General features: G+C 39.0%; 2 protein-coding genes across 2 annotated transcripts in view; one reads left to right on the forward strand and one right to left on the reverse strand.

Annotated features, from left to right (window-relative positions):
- hip1 (huntingtin interacting protein 1) overlaps nucleotides 1–9,491 on the reverse strand; it is a 52,854-nt gene extending 43,363 nt beyond the window's left edge. The window contains exon 1 of the mRNA XM_008425434.3: nucleotides 9,162–9,491. Coding sequence (XP_008423656.2) covers nucleotides 9,162–9,293 — 132 coding nt within the window. The 5' untranslated portion in view covers nucleotides 9,294–9,491. The remainder of the gene's footprint in view (nucleotides 1–9,161) is intronic.
- Nucleotides 9,492–12,864: 3,373 nt separating this feature from the next.
- bcl7bb (BAF chromatin remodeling complex subunit BCL7B b) lies at nucleotides 12,865–16,630 on the forward strand. Its single transcript, XM_008425431.3, has 6 exons — nucleotides 12,865–13,050; nucleotides 13,518–13,593; nucleotides 14,883–14,970; nucleotides 15,107–15,265; nucleotides 15,358–15,461; nucleotides 15,611–16,630. The coding sequence occupies exons 1-6, from the start codon at nucleotides 12,938–12,940 to the stop codon at nucleotides 15,680–15,682; spliced, it is 612 nt and encodes a 203-aa protein (XP_008423653.1). The 5' UTR covers nucleotides 12,865–12,937; the 3' UTR covers nucleotides 15,683–16,630.
- The last annotated feature ends 392 nt before the right edge of the window (nucleotides 16,631–17,022 follow it).

The following is a 17,022-nucleotide window of genomic DNA, read 5'->3' on the forward strand; positions in this document are numbered from 1 at the left end:
ATACCAGGTTGTGCTGGCAAAACCTTTTGCTGTCAAAATTTTTGTTTAGCCATTTTCAGTTTCAGTGACGTTTTAAAAAATAAACTCAAAAGTAGCACAGAGGTTTAGGACACTGCTTAAAACGGTATTTTCCACAACATGCCAAGACATGGCTTTGGTTCAATCAGGCAAGAAAACGAAAGTGAGATAGAGCAAGACCTTTAACAGATAACAGGAAGGTTGAGGATATTGCAGCCCTTTTATCTGTTTACCAAAGCATTCTGGACTTTGAAATCTTGGCTACGTTTGGAAATTTCAGAATCAAGGTAAAGAACTACAGCCTTCAATTACAGCAAGACAGCTGTTTAAATAATGCTAGGCAGGCTAGTCATGCTAATGATTAGCATACAGATAATATTCCAACAGAGTAAAAGTTTTTAACTCAGTCTTTTTTTATTTTATACTTTTTACAGCAACTCCTCTTTTGTATACAGTATGACTTTTTCTCTACGTCTGATAAAGATTTTGGAAAAAAAAGATTTTAAATGCTGTTCGTATGTCGTTATAGTAAAAAAAAGAAATCAGAATCACCTGAAGTTGGTATCGATATTAAAACTACACCAAAACAAGTTCTAAAAAAAAAATATATATATATAACATTTTAACAGTACATTTACTTTCATTTTGCAAGTTAACAGTTTTCTACCATTACATGTTTGCATTTGTATTGTGTTGTCTGTGTATAATTTTTTTAATTCTGCATTTTTACACGCAGAACCAGTCTTGCAGGAATATGGTTGTGTTTACTATTAACATCCATATATAACAAAGATCATAATAAAAAAAACTGAAAAATGTATTATATTTCCACCTGCAAAATCCAATGCAAAAGCAATTCGGGAGTTTACCATTTTGTTGCCATTTTAAAACCGATGGGGGAAAACACAAGAGAAACATCCTGATGTAAGCAGGAACATAGCTAAATCTAGCTTAATTGCATCAATCTAAAAAGCACCACGCACATAACTTTGGGTTGGCATCTGACCTCACTGGGTCTGGGATAAAAAGACAGAAGATGCTGAGGCAGCTTAAATCCGATCAACAAGTCACCGGGATCCATTTTTAAAAACCTTGCCAATCTCTCCTGTAAAATCGCCAAACAACAGCTGACCAGCTGAGGCCAGGCCAGCCACCATGATCAATATGCTTCTCATTAGGCCGCCAGGACTGCTACACATTATGCTTCAGGCCTCTCAGCAGACCGCCTCCAAACAATGCCAACTATTTTCTGCCGAGTCTCTTCACTTCCTGGTACGGCGTGGGCCCTTCACCAACTGCTGTGCATTTCTCACATGCAGCTGTCCCACTCCGTCTCAGTCTGGCTCCTCAATCTCAAACACTCCTTAAAAGAGTTTACCCACCTGGAGCAAAGTTTAGGCCAATCTCTCACAATGTTTTCAAACATGTCAATTGTTTACATTTCTTACATTTCATTGCTCAGTTATATTATACATATACAAGTTTTTACCCAAGACAACTTGCTAAGCCTGGTGGTTGGGTGTTAGGACTGTCATTCATCCAGGGCTTGTCATGTTTTTAACTTAAAAAAAAAAAAGTTAAAATTCGACACGAAATTTGAAAATATCACTTGATATCCTGTAACACAACCTGAAGACAAACTATAAAGTCTTAAAAAATGTCAACATTTTAAAAAGACTTGATGCTTAGTCTGGTGGGGATACAAGTAAAGCCTGGTGGCCCGCCAGGCTTATAATGCAATCGGGGAAACACTGTACACATACAACATGGTAACTAGAACAGATTTTTACACTAAAACTACATTGTATAACCTTGACTATTTACATGTTGGTTGGAACTGGATAGAGATCGGATGAAAGGAGAGAAGGATGGAGAAATTCTTGGAATTGATTGGTTGGCCTGGTATGGAATAGGCTGGTTTCTTGGAATTAGAAAGTTGGTTGGTGGGCTGCGTTAGAGAAATTTTTTATTATTTTTATTATTACTTTAGCTCATATTCAGTCTAATGTTAATCAGTAGTGACGTGCTGTGCTAAAACTTTTTGATTGCTGTGTAGAATATCTGTGTTCCTGAGAACTGATTGTTCCCTCCACCCTTGGAAGAAATCGCTCTCAAGGGAAAGAGCTTGATGACCTGTGTGTTAGATAGAGCTTGCCATCTGTTTTTATAGTTCATCTTTTCTGACTTGTTTTTCCAAATAAAAGGCCTGCTCTAGCAGAGAGAGGGCAGAACGCTCTGTGAACGACTCGGAGGAGAAGTTTGCCGAGTCTTCTTCCTTTGCAAAAGTTCGGCCATAAAATTCATATGCGTTGTCTGTGGTTCTTTTATGTAGGTTCACGAAAAATACCCATCAGGCTGGAATTGGATAGATGAGATTCCAGAAGAAAAAAAAAAGATCTCCCCAGTCTCCGGCCCCACCTCCCAAATTGCCCGTTCTGTGCTTCAATCTCAAGCACACACTTGTGTTGTACTTGAAGAGTCGGGGTTGAAAACAGAAAAATGAGAGCGGGATGATGTTTACGCTTCCTTCATGCGTCACTCGCCTCATACGCCCTTTCCTCCCTCAAGTTTAGTCTTTGACACTTCATAGTTGCACTGCTGCAGGCCTGCCTCAAGAATGATTCACTCTGATCAGTGTCTTTCAGTTAATCTAAAAATAATTTAATGAAAAAAAAAATGTTTTACAGATTGAGGATTTTCTGATTTTAATAATCTCCACATTAATCTTCCTCAAGAAAACAATACCTGTCATAATTGTGTGGGTCAGTTGCCTGTGTAAAATCAAATTGTTTTATTTTTTTGTAAGGGGGTTTCATCAAACAAGTACGGCATGTAAAAACAGCAAGTCTTATTTTAAGACAGTGGTCTCAAACCGTGTTCCTCAAGGCCTGGTTTCTTGCAACTTTGAATTGTCTCTGCTTCAGCACACCTGGCTCCAATATTAGCTTGTCAGCAAAGCTCTGTAATGCTCGACTGCATGCGAGAGGCAACTTCACCATTTAATGCAAGTGTGTATGAGAAGGAACACATCTAAAAGTTTCAGGACTCTGGCACTAGAGGACTGCAGTTTGAGATCAGCGTCCCAAGAACAGTCTATGACGAGTTCCAGTTCTGTATTAAATGCTTCATTGTTACATTTATACATTTCCTCATTTAAACCTCCTTGGAATCCGTCATCTTAAACTGTAATTTTCCTCCACCAAATATAGATGCATGTACCAAGTCACCAAAATGGCAAGCTCCAGTTCTGGATGGTTGCTTGGTCTGATGGAATTGGTTGATTAGCGAGAATCAGATTGGCATGCAAGTGATTGGTTGGATATGGATGATTGGTTGGTTTCGTGGATTTACATGGTTGGTGAAATTGGGATGGTTGTTTAATTGGATCCATCCAATGTTTGGTTTCTTATAATTAGATGGTTAGTGGGTTTGAACTGGGTATTTGTTGATTAGAATTAGACTGATCAATAGGTGGTTGGATATAGAGCCAAGTTAGTTTCTTGAATTAGATAGTTAATTGAAGGGTTAAAATTAGATGGTTGGTTAGATGCAATTAATGGTTTGTTAGAGTTGGATAGCTGGTAGGCTGGTTGCAAGTGGATTAAAACTGGACAGGCATGTGGCTGGAAGGTTCCGAGTTTACAAAAATATTTTCAATGAATTAACTTTCTCCCTCCCATTCCGTTAGATTTTGCTGCGTGTAAATAATTGGTAGAAAGGACTCAGTGCCTACATAATGATGTGGATGAACATGTGTGAGGATACCCAAGTTGATGCTTCATTACTGATGGAATATTAAGCAAAATTCCTCAGCATAATAACTTGTGGCATGTTTATAAGACTGAAAAGAAATACGCTCTATCAAACCAGCTCCATGAATTGGCAAGCTACACATTTTCAGACGACCTTTGCCATCATTTAGGTCATAAACAGGCTTTCATTTTCAATATTAGGTGCTGCAGACTACACAACAATCTAAACTTTAGCAATTCACAAGCTAATGTTTAACAAATCCTAACATGTGTAGCAGAGTCTATGCAAAACAAATTTATTTAGTCTCCGTTTACTACGAGACCACTTGAATTGAAGCCAGACGATTTGCATATCACATGATAACACACAAGAAGAAGGTTTCAGTCTAACTTATGACCTGCAGACAATGAGTCCACACTCCATCACCGTCTCGCTCCTTTTCCGCTTTACGGGGCAGTTAAAAAAACAAAACAAAAAAAAAAGAGGAGCCCAAAAATAATTTGTTAATCAAAGCCATTGTTTGAGCCTCCAGGGATTCATCGGTGCACTGTGTTCCGCTTACAACCCCGTCACTCATGTCCAGCTTCATCATTTCACACACAGCCAGCACCGGGAGGCAACAAACCAACCACCTGCCGTTTGTGCTGCCTCAGTGCTTCTGGAGGCCTCGCTTTTCAGGTCCCCACACGTTTAACCGAGCCCGCACCTTGTGTATGCGGAAATTCCTCCATTGCCTCCCGGCGTTGTGAATTGCAGGATGTGGAGGAGGCGGCGAAGAGGATTCGAGACAATGAGGGATTTGGATGGGGGTTGAGGTAGAGCGGACAGGATGATTTAAAAAAAAAAAAAACAGCAGTCTGAGTGCAGATCGTGTCTGGATCTTGTGGAAATGCTCCTTCCATGGATAACATAGCTGCTAGATGACCGAACATCTAGCAGCTGAACTTGGCTGTTTCAACAGAACAGCCAAGTTCTGCTGAAATTCAGCCAACAGAACTTGGCTGAATTTCCTCTTTTTTGGCTTAAAACATTTGTAAATCAACCTGATTATTGGCGGTGTAATGAGATCGGAGACGTGGCCGTACACAAACACACTTGATTCTAAAACAGGCAGTGTTGCCCTGAGTATGGCCAGCCAACATGGGAAGAAAAAGTCAGACTGTCTAAATTTAAAGCCTTAATTATGTAACATACAATATGGTGTCGCTCAGCGGCTCACGCTCCATAGCCCAAATGGTGCCCCAGAAGTTTTCCCAGAAGCACTAATTATGGTCCATATCATTCCAGAGATTACCGCCTACCCAGCCAGTCTGGAAGCTGGCAGCCCTCACGTTCTGGAGCAGAGAGATAAAGGCTGTAAAATAAAAAACCAGCGGCGTACAAAACTAGCTTGTTATTTGTGCTTCTCAAGGGGGAATAAAATCTGAAGCAAAAACCAAAACATGCAGTGACATTAAACATTAAATACCTTCTAAACTCTTAAATTAGAGAGGCAGCTGCTATTACGGGGCTAAACCCATCATTAAAAGCAAGTGAGTGCTATCTGGCTTTCCTGGTTTAAGCTTTTTATAACCCGGCATGGACTCTATGACAAAGAGGATTTCAAACACCCCACGGTTGTTTACCCAACTCTCCTGAGAGATAGGCGTGTAGTTCCCAGAATGGATGTTTTATGTGGCAAAAGATTTAAAAGACAATCAGTGTTTGATTTAGTGCGTTTTCTCTTAATAGACCAAAACATGAGTACTATAAACAGATAAGGGAGTCATAGCATTCCTTCATAAAACAGGTGAGGATAGGAAAAGCCACAACAAAGTTTGGCAATTTTCTCACAGTGCTCCTTAAAGGGATTCACACCCACTTCACATTTTTGCTACATGGCCATAACAACATTAAGAAGAAAATAAGTTGAAGAAAAAAGGAGGTATAGCCTTTTAATTCTCTCCCTTTCACAAGTATTGTCTTCATCAGAGTTAGCATACGCTTCTCTGAGTAATTACTGGTGTGGGAGTCGGTTTAGGTGCAAGTTAGCATGGTAGAAAACAGCCCCTGGTTCTACGCTTTGCTCCGGTTATTGAGAAACGATTACTTGCTAGAGAGGTGGACTTTGTTAGTTTTAAACGACTGGATCCGATTTTACCCAATTGCTAACATTTGGCTGTAATGTACCGGCTCTATGAAGCTTACTGATAGTTGTGTTCCCTGTAAACAACCCAGCGGGGAGTAAGGCCATGACATCATGGTCAGCAAATAAACCGTCTTAAACATTCATCTTGCTACAATTGTAATTGCTCAATATTTGGAAGTGTGAACAACACAGACTGAATGGCTTCATTCACTTACTCTGCTGCCAATGCCAAACTATATCTCTTTGTAGGCACACTACAATTCTAAAAACATCGCTCAACTCCCCCTTCCGTTTGTTGATTGGCTCAGTTAAAACCCAACCGTAGAAATCCAGCTCAATGGGAGAAATCCCAGATGGAAGATAGGTGGACGCAGTAGTTTTTCAGGTTTGCAGTTCGTTTTTCTTTGCAGATCGTAGATTGAGCAGTGCTCTGTGACATATTCAAACTTGGCATATTAATTTCTAACTCATCTCTGCTTTAAATATCTCCACAACCTCATCCCTGACCCGTTTGCCGTGTTTCTTGGTCGTGATGATGTAGTTTGTTCACCAATTTTCAAGCAAACTTCACAGAACATATGGACTTATGTTGGGATTGGTCGACTTCTGAAGACAACTGGCTCAACCGATTTCATTTTTGGGTGTCAAATCGAAGACCGAATTTTAAAAATACCCTTTCTATTGCTCTAAAACACAAAATTGCAATACATTAGGTTGAAGGTTGTAATGTGAAAATATGTCCAACACTTGAAGGATATGGATCCCTATAAAAGGCGCTGTATATTGTAGGTGAAAGCCTGCGACCCAGCAGATTTAGGCAGCTTTGGAGCACAACAGATCACATGAGATTATCTCTCACTGATCCACGGTGGAGTAGACAGCGGATCCATTGATTCCTCCACCTCCTAGCACCGCTGCAAACCCTCAGGTAGACATTAACCACAAGAATGAATAAGGACAAAAACTGCTTCTTTACGGGAGACACGAGAGAAAACACATTTTAATTTTTAATGACCGAGAAGAGAAAACTGCGATTATATTAGTCAAATAATAAAATAAAAGCCAATAAATTGTGAGAAATTACCAACAAGAGATCTGATTAAGTTGTGTTGCCATTGTCTTTCTAACCTGCTACATAAAAGTTGATGAGCTCATCACACGTCCACATGGTGTGATCTCAGGAGCTTGGCATGTGACCTACTGACACAAGTTTGACTCAGGACACTTAAAGCCAACCCTGCTCCTTCTCCTCTCCTCTAATCCAAGCCGCTTCCATCCCCTCAGGTGCAGGGACGAAAGACTGAGCGCTAGGAAAGGGCTGACATTGTAAATTGATTGCAATCGCAGATCTGCAGTTGCCAAAATAAAAACCTGCTGAAGCACATTCAGGAAGCGCTGACGGGACTGGGTAGGAGAAGCATGTTGCAGCACTGTTGTTGCAGTTTGGCTACATGGATTCATCTGACCTACTTTCTCCCCAACTAATGTGCCTGGTCTGAAGAGAGGAAGGGAGGCCTCGTGCAGACAGAAGGCTCTGAAAAAGTAATTGTCATCCTTGTTAAATCATGAATATATTTTTGCTACCCACTTCTTTTTTTAGAAACCTGAGCCAAATTCATGATTACTGATATACTTCAAGAAATCACTTAAACAGAGCATGTCTGACAACATGAAGGAGGCCAAAGAAATTTTTTTATAAAAAGGTAAAAACTCCGATCTGAAGAGATCAGATGAGAAATGAGGTCAGTGACATCCATCAGTAAGGAAAGAGTTGGAAACTTCTCAGGCTTTTGGGTCTTGAGCAAACCACAGGGACAGCCATTCATTATGAAAAAACAGAATTAGATATACACAATTAAAAATTGGTACTATGAAAAGAATTGGGATTTATTTTAATAATGGTAAACACCAACAAGGATGTTCGCAAACCAAAAAACAAAGAATATAAATATAAATCAATTTGAAAAATAAGCATAAAGTTAAGTATTCTGTGCTGAAAAGTGGTGCAAGTACACCGCTTCATGTAACTGCATTAATCAAGTAGTCTATCTGATATAAAGTATCATTTCAAGAATAGTTTGTTGTGCTCCGATTGTATGGATTCATACAGTCTAACAATCTTTTGTCAAAGATTGCGGCATCATGAATTTGATCATATTTTTCATAATAGACACCATTTTGAGTCAAAATCACCCACCCTTACATGAAACAGCAGTGAATCTTCTCAGAAGCAAGTCTTGCCAAAAATACTCCCAAGAGTGCATCAATGATTCACCCAGAGGTCACAGGAGAAACAAACAAAAAAAAAAGTCTAAATCACAGCAGGTCTCACTTGCTACCGTTTAAGATCAGAGTTCATCATTCAACAATAACAAAGACTGGGTAAAAAAAAAAAAAAGGCCTCCATTGGAGTTTTTCATAGTAAACATTATCTGATGAGACAGAAGTGCAGCTGTGTAGGATGCATGCATCTTGTTAGATCTGGTTATTTCAAAACAATAACGTTAAACCGACTGCCTAGCAGGGTGGTGGTTCTGCGATGGCCCTGCGCTACTTTGCCGCTTCAGAACCAGAATCTTCTGCTCTCTGGCAGAAGATCCTGATGGAGAATCACAGTTGGGTTACGCAGCAGGAATAAGATCCAAAACACACCACTCTGAATGGTTTCACAGCATCCACTGCTAACTGGGAGAGCAGGTCATGCAAAGTAGATCTCATAAGATCAAATGGAGTGTCTGATTCGCTTTAAGCAATACAGATGCTCTGTTCTCCGTGTAGCATGGACATCAGCGCTTCTTCCATAATTGACGTACATGATCCAGCTTCATGGTGCTCCAGCTCCTTCCTGTTCCCTAACAAACACACCAGATAAGCTCCAACGCACCGTTATCTGAATTCAAAAGGCCATTGACCCACATTTCAACAGCTCTTTTGTTGTACAGTGCATCCATTTGTGTCTGCTTTCACACACACACACACACACACACGCGAGAAAAACAATGAGGATTCAAACACAGTGGGGTGAACTGACTGAACATGAGTGGGAGTAATTTCTCTTTTCACCATCTCAGCCAGGTTTATTAACTGAGCTGACAACAGACAGCGCGACATGACTGCTATTATTAATCCTCCTCCTCCCAGAAACGGCACAAATAAAGCGGGTCCCAGATGGGACCTCCTCCATCCATCCATCCATCCATCCATGCTTCCCACGCGTTCATTCAGCCCCACAGCAGATTCCCGTCTCTGAGTTTCTTCCTACCTGCCCTCTCTCAAAGTTTTCCCTCTCCAGCTCCAGGCTGTTGGCCCCTCCAGTCCGACGGATCACTTTGGGGATAGCGTTGGGGACTTGCTGCATGGAGCTTTTCACTCGGTCCATTGCGGGTTGCAACATGAAAAACACGCTCACACGGGTTGGAAACCAGAAAAATAAGACAAAACTCTCCGCCGACTAAACGGTCAAGGCTGTGGGAAGTACAACCCGAGCAGTAGGAACTATGGCGGGCAGCCGTCCATGCTGCTGTGGAGGACTCCCCGTCCCGTTTTCACTGGAGCACTTTCTGCCTTCTAGTCAATGACAGCAGCAGCAGCAGCGAGACCCGCACCGAAGAAAGCGACCGGGCTTACAACAGGACACCACTTCCTGTTTTTTTACGTTTCAAAATAAGAGCTCACGCAAGCCAAAACACGATGGAATGAAATATAAAGTTTAAATGTGATAAGCTCTAAATATACAAATGAATATTTGAAAAATAAATATGGCAGGAAATTGTGTTTTGTATTTTTTTTGTCAATGACGGCTTTTTTTTTTTAATGCTGACAGTGATATAAACAAGCCTCAGTCTTACTTAGGGTGTCAACTCCAGTCCTCCAGGGCCGGTGTCCTGCAACTTTTAGATGTGTCTCTGCTGCACCACACCTGAGTAGAATAATTAGGTTATTAACAGGGCTCTGGAGAACTGATCTACACAAGTAAGGAGGTAATTAAGCCATTTCATTCCAGTGTTTTGTACCTGTGGCACATCTAAAAATTGCAGGACAGCGGCCCTTAAGGACTGGAGTTTGACACCACTAGGTGGTTTGATAAATCAAATCACATTTTAAAACAATTGTTAAAGCAGCATGAATACAGCTGAATGACTTACAAAAGCAAAAAGAAAGTGTCTATTTCTATTACTTCACACATATGCACAACTTTAAGTTGTGTCCATAATATGAAATAACATTAAAACTACTGAGGTTTGTGGTAATGTAAAAAGGGAAAAAATTGAAGAGGTGTGATTACTTTTCAAAGACACTGTACTGTACAGGAGATGAAAATGTGTAGTCAGTATCTGCCTAAATAAAGTGGGCTTTTAAATAATGACAAAAATTCTATTCTGTTAAACATTTCAATTGAGATTTTGTTAAATGGCTTTATATTATTCATATATTAATTATTTTTCATAATTTTTTTCCCCTGCTCGCACCTCTTATAACCTGGACTGACTTTCATGTTTTTGAAGCTTTCAAACGCAAATTCACATTCTTACTAAAATCAAAAGAAATGCACTAAATGTAGCTAGACCAGGGGTGGGCAACTCCAGGCCTCGAGGGCTCCTGCAACTTTTAGGTGTGTCTCTACTTCAACACACCTGAGTCAAATAATGAGGTCGTTAGCAGCACTCTGGAGAACCTGACTGCACTCAGGAGATGATTCAGCTGTTGGATTCAAGTGTGTTGGACCAGGGAGACGTTTAAAAGTTGCAGGACACTGGCTCTCGAAGACCAGTATTGCCCACCCCTGAGCTAGACACATTGCAAGTTCATAAGCTGTGAAATACATTTCTTGTACTCTGCTGTATTTTAACTCAATAAAACATTTTTTTTTTTTTTTTACATTTTCGTGTCTGTTATCAATTGTGATCATTTTGACTTCAGCAGTTTAACATGAATGTGATTCTTGGTATATTACTGTATGGAGGAGTCCTGTTTTCATACTTAAATATGGGCTTTTATTCACAGAATCCTCACAGGAACCAGCAGGCCAACACTGAAGGTGCCCTGACAGCTTTCAGCAACATGAGGACTAGCCTTGCCGTTATTTGGATATTTTCTCTGGCAACGGTCACTGACTCCTCCCAGAGTTTCCAGCCACTGGCTGCAGCCCCAGCAGGATCCGCCCACACTGGCGGAGACATGTATAGACACTCATTAACTCCAGCCACAGCCCGGACAAAACACACTGCAAGGAGGCGTTTAAAAAAAGGAGTTTAAAAAAAAATACTACCCAGCCATTAAATTTTGTTTACCAAGGTAATAAACATTAAGTACTATGACACAGAGTGTCATATAGTTGGGAGGTTGCATTTTTACTGTGAAAACGTATCTGACCTTTGGTTTAAACATTTGCTCACTCTACAAAAATATTATTAAAAGCATATTTGACAATAAAACAAAAATCAAGAAAAAGATATGCTAAAGCCACCTCGGGCAGACTTTCTGTAAGCTGGTCACTGTCACAAAATGTTAGTTTTTGTAGCATGACAGGAAGTACCACCAAGTAATTTGTGTCGGCCTTTGCTCTGAGTCACCAATTTACAACAAACAAAAGCTTGGTTGGTTTGCGTGACTGAATGCTGTCCTCTGCTGGTCATAATCACAAACTACAATAACGTGAGTTTTTTTAAAATTATTATTATATTATCAAAGGAGACAGTTTAATTGCTCCATACGTTTAAAGTACAAGAGCAGGAGGTACACTACTCACAGAAACCTTGTGAAATTTATGGAAAATTTTTGAAAAAGCTCATGCTGCAGTGACATATTATGAAAGTAGGGCAGTGAAATAGAAGCATGTGATGATGATTTCCTCATCTCAATCAAGGTATTGGAACAAGAGCCAACAACAGTGGTTGGTATGCTACAAGAAACAATGCTAATGTCTCAGAATGTAGCCAAAGGACGTCCAATTCTATTTATTTCTGATTTTTCCAGTCTGTTTGTTGCCACCTCTAAGCTCAGTGCCGACTCTGCCTGATAGCATCCGGCTTGAAGTCTCGCAATCACGCGGTACTGTCGGTCAGTTGTTAGGTCTTGCCTTGGTCTTATGATGTCAAAATGCGACAGCTCTGATTGAACCAGGATATTTATTGGTCAATTCATGGATCAGGCGCCTAGTGGCGATGTTTGTCAGGAAACTGCTTGTTGAAGAACAGCAAGTTGTGCAAAAAGAACTGAAACACTGAACAGCTAGAAAACTAGGAAAAAAACGGCAGGATACAACCTGGACAGGCTGTCAGTCCGTCACAGACAATGCTCCATAAAAAATGTTTAAACCTTTGGAGCCGTTTTACATGTTATCATGTCACACCAACTTTGTTGCATTTTATTGTAATCTTATGTCACAGAGAAACAAAGGGTAGCTCATAATTATGAAGTGATATAAGTTTCAAATCGTTTTAAAAGTACCATATATTCGTATTCAGCTCCCCTGTTAAAATCATTGTTCATTTATCTTTGCAAAACAGCTCAAGCTCAAGCCGATTGACAGAGATAAACTGTGAATGTCATCTTTTTAGAATACAACACCACAGACTTTAAATTTATGAAAACTATGTAACCATGTTCTGAAATATCCACAAGGTTTTTCATCAGATTTTTCATTGTGATGCATTTAAAAAAAATCATCTCATACTGAAAAAAAACAAGCATTATTTTAAATTAAAATTACATTCTGAAAAAAAGAAAGTCCCCTACATAAGATATGTAACACGAAACCTGGTTATATCAACACAACTGAATGTTTGATTTTAGCTAGGGAACTACTATTGTATTATTTGATGTATTTCCCTTTACGAAGTCAGGGAAGAAAAAACAAAATAAAGCAAACAAAATTGGAGAATAAATAGCATACAAATGTCTTTGCCCTCTCATTACAGCTGATAAGAAAAAGCCATAAAAGGAGAGAGAGTGAAAGTCTTTTAATTAAGTCTCGCGAGATTACCAATGTTACAGAAGACTGGGGCTTGGTCTTGAAGTTTTCAGATGCATCTGTAGATGAATCATAACAGCACCAAGATGTCGGGACGATCAGGCCGAGCTGAGACCCGAAGTCGGGCTAAAGACGACATTAAAAAGGTTCTGGCAGCCATCGAGAAAGTGCGCAAATGGTATGTGGGCTATCTAAAGGACAATATGGAGGGGAATGTTTAGTGGACCGCTGCCTGCTATCTTGCTGCGTCGCTCAACAAACTTCAGTCGGAAAAGTTAGATGATTGACAGGGCTTCGGGCCAATCAGCGCCTCTGGTCGGCTGGAGGGGCGGGGCTTGTTGAGTTTTTCCGCTGAGAGCTGTCAATATGGCTCCAGCAGCTTCACATGCAGCGGGTTTCAATCCATTGAACTGGCCCTTTAGTTTCTGAATAACGCCAACAGTAAGCACCACCGAAAAGGTCACGATTTATAGCCTGTATCCGAGACTGTCAATGAGCGCATTAAGTTCAGCTATATTTGACGTGGACAGAGAGAACGCGCTCAGCATATTTGATCACTGACTGATACCCGTCGAGCAGATCATGCGAAAGCTAAGCGCGTTCTGAGCCCTGATCTGACGATACTCAAATGAATCTGATCCACAGGGAGAAGAAATGGGTGACAGTTGGAGACACATCCTTACGCATTTTCAAGTGGGTTCCAGTAACCGAGACAAAGCAGGTGTGTGGGCCTCCGTCCATAAGCAGTTACCGCTCCGACTGTGGTATGGCAAGCCATCACTACATATAGTCAATCCACAATCCTTTTCCTGATCACATTAGATGCAAGTAATAGCATCCCACATAGCAACAGTGTCTCACACATATAAACTACAGGCATGACATTGTGATACATAGAAGATAAGGTGAAAACCACTGATTATATTTTTACTAATGATAGATACCACTGTAGTTTGAGTATGAAATAATTATATATATATATATATATATATATATATATATATATATATATATATATATATATATATAAAAGATATGAAACGTTCCTTAATATGTTATAAGTAGCTGTTTTAAATGTTGGTTATTCTGTTGGTTTGATAATCTATCCATTCTGGTAATTGAATCTATCCAATTAGCAGAATAGATATTTTTTTAAAACATCAGTTCAATTGTCCTCATCAAAAGTATCATTTTATGTTTTATTTTTCTTTTAACTTTTATCCTAAATTAAGTTTTTCTTAAATGTGTACTGTATGTCCTTCAGGCTAAGTTCACCTCTCCAATTTATGTACCTGCAGATGTACATTTTTCTCTGTCTGAAATGAATATTCTGAAAAAGACAAACGCGTATGATACTTTAGGATATCTACAATGTCGTTGTTTGTAGCTGCGATTTATATTTCACATCCTGTGTGATCTATTTACTTAAAGTATCTTTCTTGATGGTTACAATAAAATTGTTTTTAAATATTATTTCAATTATTAGTGTGTGAACCTACTTTTAAGTGGTTAGAATAAAATATTTGGTTCTTCGATGAAGACTTCAGAGGTTCGGTAAAGATTTTGTGTAACTGTATGTAGTTATACAAAATCTGAAAATATTATTTTTCCTTCTATTTGATACATATGGACTATTTTGTGTTGATCTGTCACATAAAACCCTTATATATTACATTAAGGTATGTGGTTAACACATGGGGGGAAAAAAGTGCTGGGAATTTGAATTTATTTCAATACACCATATCTGAAATGTATATTTCTTTAAGTAAGATTGTAGCCCTTATATCAACCATCTATAGTCTAGATACGGAAAATGTGCTGTTAAATTTCTGGAGTTGAATGTTTAAAAAGTGAAGTTTTCCAATGATAAAGAGACATACTTTATCTAGGCTATAATTTAAAATGTTTATTTTTACAAGAAAGAATTCAATTATATGCACCACACTGAAATATGTTTGCCACAAATTGTCTCCATCTAATATATTTTTATAATCTATTTTAACCCATTAGATATTTCGCACCAAATCCACTAGTGGAGAGGTTCGGGGTCTCAAAGATGTGGTGATTGAAAACACCAACTCAATGCTGGATTTCACCGGTAGGTTTTATGTTGGGGTTTAATGAGGGTAGCAATAAAAGCGCACGCTGAGATTCGAATCAAATGGAATATGATTTTATTTAACCACAAATAAGCTTGTTTCAAGAATTGAAGAAGTCATGTGATCTGCCCACAGATGAAAACAGCAACCAGAGCTTTCTGTCGGACGTTTATCAGCCAAAACTTGACAACAGCAGCAGCACGTCGAGCTCGCAGCACGTCAGCCCTCCACATACCTACAGCCTGCGGGCCGAAGACTCTCAGCCGCCCATGCTCGGACAGGAGACGGTCGACGGTATGAGAGTTTCTCTTTAATCAACGGGCGCTCATTTTAAGGCCGCACACCTTGACAATCTCTACGTTTATGTTGTGAACAATGTACTCCAGAGCCAGTACATTCAGGTCAGGAGGGTGCGGACGAGCCGCCGACGCTCATCAAGGAGGACCCGCTTACTTCTGGAACTGCCAGGCGGAGAACTCCAGACACTCAGGTTTTGTACATGAAGCCTGTTTCAATAAAGAATGCAAATACTGCTCCTAATTAAATACATTTTACATATTGAGCATCTGTTGTGTGATACAAGTTTAAAACATTTACTGTAACTTGACTCTCCCACCCCCCCCACCCCCCTCCCAACAGGATGAATTAGATGAATCGGGAGCACCGCCTTTAAAGAGGATTTGCACAGGGGAAAATAATGACTTGAGATAGCTTTTTTTTTTTTTTTTTCCTATTCATTCTATCCAAATGTACAACTTACTTGTTCTTGGTTGATGTAGGATTAGCAAAGCTTTCAGAAAATTTCTGGTCCAGATATTACATTTCAGCAATTAGGGAAAATGATTTAGCTTTTTTTTAATGTTTAGTATTTAGTGTTTTGTTGTTTGGGTTGATTTGTTTTTAATTGAATGAAGACAGTTTTTAGCATTTTTTATATGTACGCAGCTCTGGGTATCTCACTTCAGATGCTGCAAACATTGAATTTTCTATGTTGTACTTTAGTTAGACTTTTGGTATTCTTATGAACATACTGGCTAGCCTTTTCTTTTATGTGTAGCTTAATGCAGATTGATGTTTAAATGTAACCTTAAGTTTTTAATTTGATGTTTCTTGTGATAAATCTTATGGTTTGTTTCATTCAAGAATAAAGTGATTTTTAAAAAATCAATAGTTTGCTTTTTAAAAATAATTCATATGTTCTGTAAACAAATACTGAGTGGTTTGGTTCTCCCCCTTGGATGTAATCTATTCATGGGTGCCACTTTTGCTTTAAATGAAGAAACATCATCAGTTGTGTTTCGTTTGAGTTTTAAATGCATTTCCAGAAGGTGACTCTAATTTTGACGATGAACTAAAAGATTATATTTCACCAATTTTTTCCGGTTTTGTTTTTTGTGTGTAGTTCCAAATCTAAAATACCTGAACCGATTAAACTTGAACTGGATTCTAGACTAAACGCAGATTGTTTTTTATTTTTATTTTTTATGTGCAACTTAAGATTCATGAAACTTATTCTATTTAAAGAACATTTCAATAGTAGTAGGAGAACATTACATTCTCCTAATACATGTGAAGACTGAGCATATCAGGACTGTGTTGTTCAAAACTGATCAAAGAATCATTGAATAAAGATTATTTAAAACACAACTTTAACATAAACATTTTTTGCAGTGTATTTCTCTCCCAAATGAAGCCACCATTGGAAAGGCTGTTGCCATTAACTTTAAGTATTTTTTTATTTTTTTTTAATAAAAAGTTTTGATAAAGTACTGCCTTTTATTCACAGTAATCAGACATGTAACAGGCAGGTAGAGAAGTGGGAAAGACGGAAAAGTCCAGGGATCAGAAATCAAACTCCCGGAGGCAGCGTCAAAGACTAACAGCTACCCTCTATGTGTTGTGCTTACTCCACTCAGTGGACTATATAGTTGAATTTTCACTTTTTTTTTTACACCTTGCAGGATTGAATTTGCTTGTAAAGTCCTTCAGTTCAATTTAGAAATGCTTTATTTAACCACAAAGGGAAGTTAAATGCAGTTGAAACTCAGCTC

The sequence above is a fragment of the Poecilia reticulata genome, chromosome 13, assembly GCF_904066995.2.
Source record: "Poecilia reticulata chromosome 13, P_reticulata-male-v2, whole genome shotgun sequence".
Lineage (NCBI taxonomy): Eukaryota > Metazoa > Chordata > Actinopteri > Cyprinodontiformes > Poeciliidae > Poecilia > Poecilia reticulata.